At 38.2% G+C, this 9799-nt stretch overlaps 1 protein-coding gene across 1 annotated transcript; it reads right to left on the bottom strand.

Moving 5' to 3' along the window:
* Nucleotides 1-4083: 4083 nt before the first annotated feature.
* LOC135479506 (aprataxin-like) lies at nt 4084-9685 on the bottom strand. Its single transcript, XM_064759371.1, has 6 exons — nt 9291-9685; nt 7914-8032; nt 7238-7291; nt 6194-6297; nt 5636-5717; nt 4084-4408 (listed from the first exon to the last, which is right to left on the bottom strand). Exons 1-6 carry the CDS (start codon nt 9495-9497, stop codon nt 4309-4311), a joined length of 666 nt encoding a protein of 221 aa, XP_064615441.1. The 5' UTR covers nt 9498-9685; the 3' UTR covers nt 4084-4308.
* Nucleotides 9686-9799: the final 114 nt, after the last annotated feature.

The following is a 9799-nucleotide window of genomic DNA, read 5'->3' as shown; positions in this document are numbered from 1 at the left end:
AAAAAAAAAAACAAAAAAAACAAAAACACAATTGCTTAAGCTTACCGAAACCTAAAGAATTCAATGTTTCATAACCAACCGCAACTCAGAGGAGATGAAAAGCGTTTTGATTCAATTTCAGAATGTCCTTTTCGTTATAAAATCAGATTTTGACCTTTAAGAAGCTATGTTTTATGAGAAACATTGTTAATGCAGTTTTGTTCAACCCAGATGTGATGCAAACCGCAAAGGTCTAGCTTGTCAGCATTTAGCTGCTCTGGTAGGAGCACAGGTAGTTACCAAAAGAGCCGATACAAAGGGATGGGGGCAGTGGAGTAATGAGGACGTGTGTGAAAACCGTGGTCTAGGTCACCTAGTGGGATCGATATAACGCTACTAAGTAGGTTGCCATAAACTAATAAAGAGCACCAAGGAGGTCCATGTACGTTCTACCCACCAGCCATTAGCATATTTTTGCAATTTACAAATCTAGCGAAATCCTCCCTATTCAAAAAGTTTTACTTCTGGTCAGATCATGGCCACTTTTTTGTGCACGACATTAAGGGGTTGTTCAGACATTGTTTCCTACATTCCACTTGGGACAGAAAACTTTCCCACCTGCTGGAGCAAGTCGTTGTCTCTATTATGTGTGACATATTTTGCAGGATTCAAAAGCGTTCTACCTCATGAATACGGGTATGCGCCTGTCGTCAAAGGTTGTATCAGAATACGTGGCACATATATAAAAACGTTGACATTGTGAATATGTTCTGTGCGAATCTTATATTCGCTTTACTACAAGGCACATCCTTGTCGTTGTCCAGGTGTATACGGCGTATTTACCAGTTGTTCAGAAGTATACTTTTCTGTTTTTCCAAATGGCAGACCTTCAAATCTGTTGTATAAACTTTGATGAAACTGAGTAGTACTTAAGAAATTTCTTATGAAGTAGCAGTATTCACCAGATGTACAACTTGCGCCTCCTTGCTTAATCAAACCATAATATTCGAGTACTTACCGGCAGATGTGATATTTTAAAACAGATGATCACTCTGTAGGAGAAAACATTCATGACAGCTGCCTAGATCACAAATGTATTGTGATGTGGTACAACCATGTTCACAGTTCCAAGTATAGCCATTATTGAAATTTATACACATTTATGAATTTTTTTCTTTGTTATCGCGTTTCCGCTATAATATTCTAAGCAAACGCAACATGACATTTTGGCGTTAGTAATCTACCTTGCCTTTTTTATCTTTTAAACGTTGAATTTTCTCAAAAAAGAATCGCGTTCACACTTCGGAAATGAAATTTTGCTTAGTGATTGGGGTTTTGACGCACAACAATTTCCATAAAACATTATGGCCATAAATTCTTTCCGTTCCGTTTAAAACCATCTGGACTGCTGTTAGGCCTCTACAGAGGACTGGTGTATTTCAGATTTTACTAAGCGTATGAGATTTCTACAATTCGCACACAGAGTATATGCATATTATGTAAGCGTAGGGTCTACACCAGCAGGCCGGTCTTACGCAGGAGAGGAAAAGTTTATGGCATATATATAAGACTATGAATGACATCACAACTTTTGACACACGACATCCACAACTCGCACATGTTTTACTACACCTGTATATTATTTCATTACATTACACAATACTTTTATACAAAATGTTGTAAGATTCAGTATTAAGCAAATTGAACCGATTCAATGAAATACCCATTTTGTTGTTATGGCATACACTGATATTCCCACTTCATTGTTACCAAATAACAGAGGCGTAGGCCGTTATAAAATGTTATTATGTGATTATAGGGTTGTCTCTCATAGCCATGTCTCCTTTAGTTGGTGACGACACAACTTGTCATGAGAAAGCATGTTGAAATCTACTGGCAATGGCATATATAATCAAAAATGTTGTTTCTTTAGATACATATATTATTAAGACATGATTACTGGTCTTTCTAAAACTTACTTTTTTTAAACTTACTTTTATTGTCAGCATTAATTTTCATCACAGAGCTTTGGTACTATACACGTACACATAACATTCTAAAGTGCTTTTTTTTCTTTCGTGACAGTTTAACACGATTCAACTATACCATGCTATGTCTATAGAAATATTCCATATAAATTAAAGCTTTAACATACCTGCCTAATCAGTATTAAATATGAAACACTGAAATAAATCGGAGTAACTCTGTGTCGAGAAAGGCATACACTAAAGTACAATAAAGGTACAAAATATCACATTCACTCTCCGGGGATTTACTAATTATACGGGTACGAGAAGAGGAGTCTGTTTTTCTGGCGAGTGTTTGTATTCATATACATAATACCAGTTGTGGGCATGTTGGTTTTGAAAGTATGGTAGCCTATATACATCTAAAAATATATAAATTTCCGGGCATTTCCGAGAGTAAATACCAGTACATTAGGTCTTATACAGCATATACCGTGCGTGGGAAACGTGTGTACATATTTCCCATATTTTCTTACTGATGCTCGAGTTTTAATGTTACGAATGTGTTGTTTGAAAAGTATTTCGTGTTACAGCCAACAGTTATACTTGCTATACCCTATATCACAGGACATTTATCAACCAGTGTATAACTGTACAGGTAAAGAAAAGCAATATTTTGGCAACCATGTTGGTCTTCTTGAGCCATTTTCAAGTTAGTACCCAATAGTGTGCGTGCGGCATGTTGACTTTTTGGAACCATATCAGGGTGGTACCGAAAAGTGTGCGTGTGCCAGATGAAAATGAGATACCAACGGGTTCATCCCCTCTCTTTATACATACACGTTTTACAGATTTTGAAGATACATGACATGTACAATATCGCTTTTCAGTTAAATTGTTGAACTGTTGAATTGGAATTCATTGTTCCAACAGACGTGGTCAGCCATATATCATGTTTTTCTAAATGGGTATTCTTGGTAACGCTTCCTTTATTCCCCTTATTTGGTACAAAAAAAATTATTAATGAATCATGTCTTTCATACAAGTACCGGAATGTACATACATGTATATACATTTACGTCTATAATCCTCAATGCAATGTTGTAAAAATTCGATGTATATATACCGCTTATGCAGTTGATGAATAAAATTTTAATTCTTTCTTTCTTGTTCATCTGTTGATCGCAAAGCAGACATATTTTACAGTGCTGTCTGACTAAAGTCTGGTTCTTTGAGTGGGGGCCCCCTATTCTACGGGAGCCAGGCTGACGTAAGACACGACGCCCAACCCAGTCACAATATACTGAATTCGGACTGGCCGGAGCGTAGTCCATATGCTGTTTCAATCGAAGATGTATTGTGACTGCCAGTTTAACCATAGGCATGCCCTGTCTCACGAGGTTTGATTCTCGAAACAGCTAGGGTCTCCGTCTTCCGACGTACCGCTGCACGGAGGATACCATGCTTGTAACAATTAACTATACAAATACTTCTGCCACAACTGGACTTTTGAGCATGGCACCATCATTAATTATTTATCTGATTGGTGTTTAACGAAGTACTCAAACATTTCTTCTTACGTTTATTTATTACAATGTTACGTTTTGAACTCGCCGCTTCTGTGTCCTAGCGAACTGAAATGCCAGCACTTTAACCACTCGGCCACTGTCTGCTCTCTTTTCAGTTATGGACGACGTTTAAATTTATGGATGAAAGATAACGAAGTATCTGGAATAAACCAACAAGCTCCCTTCACGAGGTACCTGGTAAACTTCCGGGTTTCAAAGCCGCAGCTGATACTCAACTAGCTGTATGTGAGAAGGTCTGCCAGCAACCTGCGGATGGTCCCGGGCTCTGCTCCGTTTCCTCCCACCATAATGCTGGCCGCTGTCGTATCAGTGAAATTTTCTTGAGTACGGCGTAGAACACCAATCAAATAAATAAATAAATATACTCAACTGGCTTTGAGCTTCAGCCTCATTGTTCACAGGGCGTTCGGCTGCAGACAGAACAAATATTAAATCGAATGTGCCCGAGAGACCGTCCATGACGTCATCACTGCAGCCGAATAAAAGCTTGTCAGCCATTCTGAGGAACAAATGGCATAGCTGTAGACATCATTTACAACAGTCCGGTACCTGCACCCTTGTTACCTCCCCTGTTCTAACGACACACAGAAACATTTCAGAAACACTTTCAATACTACTCATAACGGGACACCATACAACCAAGAAATCTGAAAAAAAATCCATGGAAAAAAACCATTTCCTCAGGACTGTTTTACTATATGTTAATACAATTCCACCACTATTATGGCTATGTCTTGCAGAAGAATTAACACGTCACGTGTGTTTACAGTTATTCAGTCGGCTTTTTTCTCCACAGAACCATCTGTCACGTGTAGTTTGATGTGTGTTTTCAAAGAAGGAATGGTGGAAAAATCCTTCTTACAAACATGACACCTGAAAATAAAACATGATTGACTGAATGACTGATACTTTAAGGTGATATTCACGAATTGTTTCCCCTTATATGATCATATGGTGGTTAAGTTTATGGAGTGGGGGGGGGAACTAGAGTGCCCAAAGTAAACCGCGGATCTTTGGCTTGTAAATGACAAGCTTTCCAATCTCTGCAGCAAGGATGTATGTTATACTTGTCAAATGACTTCCTTGAATTTTGTGTAAGATCTTAGAAGCTCTGTCTACCACATATTTCCACCAAGGCCCTAAAAACTGTGGAGGCAAGAAAACACTGAGAATTCACTGTTCAAGGCTGGCATTTAACCAAACCTTTGTGTGTCCCAGAAATTGGAAGTCAAACATCTTCCCCACTCTGACAATCACTGTCTATTTCCCAAGGAATTTCCTTAACTGATCTATTTTCGACTATGACTAAGTTTCTCAGATTGCATAATTCTCAGAGTTTCCCTCTCAGAATGACTTAGGGTTTTTGTCTATTTCCCAAGGAATTTCTTTTCCTGACCTATTTTCGACTATGACTAAGTTTCTCAGCTTGCATGATTCTCAGAGTTTCCCTCTCAGAATGACTTAGGGTTTCGGTCTATTTCCCAAGGAATTTCTCCTTAACTGACCTATTTTCGACTATGACTATATTTCTCCGCTCGCATGATTCTCAGAGTTTCCCTCTCAGAATGACTTAGGGTTTGCCTGGAAAGAGTTTCAGCACTAAACATAAGACATTATGATCCTTTATTTTCCTGTGGTAATTAATGGACAAACCTATCCACATAAGAAATATAATTTCCTTTACAAAGCAAGATCAAAGTGTATACCATATTGGTAGAAAGTAATTTATTTATATGAATGGTGTTTTACGTCATACACAAGAATATTTCACTTATACGATGGCAGCCAGCATTATGGTGGGTGGAAACCAGGAAACCCACAATCATCCACAGGTTGCTGACAGACCTTCCCACTTACGGTACTATCATTAGAAAACAGCATAACAAGAGCTGTTCGCAACTTATTGCATCAATGCTCCAAGAACTGTGCATACTGGATTCAACAAACATATTCTGTGTCCTAATGAATGGAAAGCAAGCATCTTAACAATTCAGCCAGCCCTTTAAGAATCAATATTTAAACAATGTACATTAGCATTACATGTACATTACAAACGTAATATGTAATATTGCCATAACATATATGTTTTCAAATACTTACTTTAGGGGTCTTTTCAAAATGTCTTGAAACTTTGAGGAGTCGAAATCAACTTTTCCATCCTCTTTCAGTCTTTTGATAATATCTGAAAGCAGAATACACATAAAAAAATATTCAACAATAAAAAAACTATAAATATTTAACAATGACCAGGATTGGTACATTAAGATTGGAAAAGTGTAATAAATCTTTAATAAAAATTATGACACTCTATCAAACTACAGTAGAAAATTAACTCATACTAAGAGCCTCTTATAAGAGAACGTCAATGTATGAGAGTTTATTCGATGGCCTACTGGTTAAAGCGTTTGCATCAAAGTTGGGAGACCTGGGATGGCCTACTGGTTAGAGCATTCGCATCAAAGTTGGGAGACCTGGGATGGCCTACTGGTTAGAGTGTTCGCATCAAAGTTGGGAGACCTGGGATGGCCTACTGGTTACAGTGTTCGCATCAAAGTTGGGAGACCTGGGATCAAACACAGGAAAAGAACAAATTCAATCCACAAATGCTACCTCCGATACTGTGTCAATCTTATCAAGTATGTCATGCCTTATTTATACCTTTAGAATCCACAAAATACTCTGTAGTGAAGGAGTTCCAGTGTTTCTTGTTTTTCAGGGAGGGACTGTCAAAATCCTGGCTTATCACGTGCATATGCAGATGGCTGAAATAAAGGGCAGTTTCGTTTATCAAGACATCTATGCCAAAATTCTCCACACAGTACATGTACATGTGTAGTTTGTTTTTGCTTTCCAGTGTTTGTTTTATTTATTTATCTAAGCTCGTCATGTTTGCCAGATTCCAATAATTTTATTTATCTTGGAAAGGTGTAACCATTCAAAAGTTTGTTTGGAATGTTTGGAAATATTTTATGATCTTATTAGTTTATTTTCCTCCAAAAATGCATTTTTTTCATACATGTAAAAAAACTTTAGGCAAAATACAGTAAAGGGCAGCAACTCTTGTAAAATAAAGGACCTTCCCATGTAAAATACAGAAAATTCCCATGTAAAATACAGAACCTTTCCATGTGCTTAAAAATACTCATGAATCAAATTTAAAACTTCTATTGAATCTTAAAAGCACACACTTATGTTGGCTTCATGTCATGTGTTGACAGAATTGGAAAGACAACAATACCACAGATAACAGCCTCCCCCTCCCCCCCCCCCCACCACTGTTGTGTACAAAAATAAGTTCTATCTTTTAATAATTTAATTAAATTAAGAATTTCAAAACCTCATGGAGCTCCTGTCGTGGCAGAGACAATGCTGCCCCCATCAGGCCTGGAGTTCATGACTGAAGTATACAGAATTCTAATCTCCTACTTCAAAAAACTTAAGCAAAGTTGCTCTTCAAGAATAGTGCCGACATGAAAAACTAAAGTATAACAAAAAGTGACGTAACACATTTTCATCTGGATTCTAATTTTAATCCAAGTGAAGTGGTTTTGCAAAATATAGTGGTAGCACAAAAACCTTATAGATAATAAGGCAGATGAGAGGACAAGCAATGTCATGCCACACACACAAAAATAAGGGAATAATAAAAATGGATTTATGGAAACAAACATTGCCAGCAGTTCTATAGCAATATGTACAAACCTCATACTTGGTATAGCATGATAACCTAGTCTGAAGTTCAGCTTATCACAGGTCCTAACAAAGAAACACAATAAGGCATTTAAAATAAATTAAATAAATTAAAATAAATTTTGTGTTTTAGAATCATTTAGAAGAGGACAGGAAATCTATAAGTACTGGACTTGTATATCTGAAAAAATGTTCTACTGCACTGCGCTTTATCAAGTACAATGTATATACTAGTATATTCATGTACATACTTACACAGCTGACATCCCCAAAATGGCATGTGTAAGAAAGGCGCTAAACAATATGTATCACAAAATTTTTTTTTTATTTATTTGATTTATTTTTTATGCCGTACTCAAGAATATTGCACTTGTACGACAGCGGCCTGCATTATGGTGTGTGGAAACAGGGCAGAGCCAGGGGGAAACTCATGACCATCTGCAGGTTACTGACAGACCTTTAATAACTGTTGATATCCAAAACATGATTTCAGTTAAATCAAAACATAATCATCCTTGCCAGAGACAGGCTAGTCCATGCTAAGCTAAATTTTAGGTCTCATATGGCACATTCAGTGAAGTGTGACTAAGGCTGCATGCTTCAACCCGGGGAATCCTATCTCTATTAACAGCCAATCAGCACCAATTCCGTATCCCTTTAACATCTGCCCCCAGCCCAATATACTCACTTTTTTGCAAGTTCCTCGCCTTTCTTGTGAACATGCTCTAATAGTTCTAGATGGTCTTTTTTCAAGCTTCGTAAGCTGGCAATTTTTTGCTTTGGTAATATTAAAAAATGGTGACGAGCCTGGAAATAAAATGGTTTTATCACAATAAAGTATATAATCCAGTCAACTGTTGTCATAATCAACCAGACTAGGAAATTACTTGACTTTGTTTTAGTCGGGTAAAGGCTGGCTGAGCTCCATGATATATGATTTATTTAATTACTTGAATGGTGTTTTACACTGTACTCTAGAATATTTCACTTACATGATGGCGGCCGGCATTAGGGAAGGAGGAATAAAGCCAGGGAAACCCCAGGACCATCCGCAGGCTGCTGGCAAACCTTCCCACTGAGAGGAAGCCTGCATTATCTGGACTTTAACTCACAGTGACCGCATTGGTTGGAGGTTCTTGGGTCATTGTGCAGTTCTCTCATATTAACACCCTCGGTGATGGAGGCCCCCAATGACACATGACAGTTTTGTAACTATTGTTTCAACTGGCATATTATACACGACTCTGATAAATAAAGACTCTCCGGGTGTACATGGGAAGCACCCTGTGAATGGTCGTGGGCTTTCCCAGGCTCTGCCCGGTTTTCTGCCATCATAATGGGGTCCGCCAACCCTGTACAAAGGGAAGCAAATCTTGTAACTCATAAAGCAGCGGTGCCCTCTACCTACTTAAATAACAAAACCACTGATTTCAATACCAACACCAGTAATCATGATTAATAAAAGCTGGCATTGTTATTCAAATAGATAGAGGGCACCGCTATTTTATCAGTTACAGAATTTGCTTCCCTTACAAGGCAGTTACAAGGCTGGTAAACCCAATTCTGTAAGACGGGCCAGAAGTTGGAGGTCATGTGATCACCCTTTCGTGTCTAAAAAAAAAATTTGCCCAATGTTAACGCATTGGGGGAACGGTCACTTTTTGCTAAGGAGATCACGTGGTCTCTAGCTTCCGATCCGTCTTACAGAATGCTGACCACCGTCGTATATGTGAAATGTTGTTGAGTATGGCATAAAACATCAAATAAATCAAATCAAATCAAATCACTGGAGAAAGTCGGGAGGCTTTTAGCATTCAATAAGGGGGCGGCTACAATTCAGGTAGACATATACATTTCTCTCAATTTTAATGCGGATTTGTAAGACTGTTGTATGACGTTAGCTCATCAGAAAAGCCACGTCTGAAAGGGAGGTCACCCACTAATAATAGACAGCACCCTAGTATTTACACCAGCCAACTTGTCTCCAACTGTCCAGGCACTGAAGTGAATGCAATTACTATCGCGAAAATTGGGCCCTTGGAGGTGTTTTGGCGCCTAACTCTACCTTTGGATACTTGTCTTTGATGATAACCACTTTGTCATCTGCATCTACTCTAAGTTCGGGATCATCCATCGAAGCCAACAGTCCTTGACTCCAGTGTCCGAAAGGCTTTTTGGGTGCAGAAGCAGTTTTTTCGACATCAGTTGCTTTCCTTTTCGCACTCGCCATCGCTGCTGCTGTTTTGTTTGCGGCTGTCAATCTTGCCGCCATATGATGAAAGCGAGACAGTTGACTAACAATGCTTTTGATTGGTTCAATCTACTTGTCAAGTCACAAATTGAACATGTGTTCACAAAAATTATTTTTCACTTTTGTGAAACGTAGCTAAAATAGATTCCATCCTCTACGCGTTTCAGGAAAAAAAAAGTCCAAATAGTCGGAAATCTATCCTGCAAAACAACCTGTCGAGAAAAAAAATGTGACACAAAAATAAACATGTAGAGAGTAGTCCGTTGACTATGTTTCCGGTGTGGAATGAGAAACAACCAATCAAAACGCGTGTTGCTTCATCG

The sequence above is a fragment of the Liolophura sinensis genome, chromosome 12 (genome assembly GCF_032854445.1).
Source record: "Liolophura sinensis isolate JHLJ2023 chromosome 12, CUHK_Ljap_v2, whole genome shotgun sequence".
NCBI classification, from domain to species: domain Eukaryota; kingdom Metazoa; phylum Mollusca; class Polyplacophora; order Chitonida; family Chitonidae; genus Liolophura; species Liolophura sinensis.
Note: the sequence above shows the minus strand (reverse complement) of the source record. Positions and strands in the feature narration are given on the sequence as shown.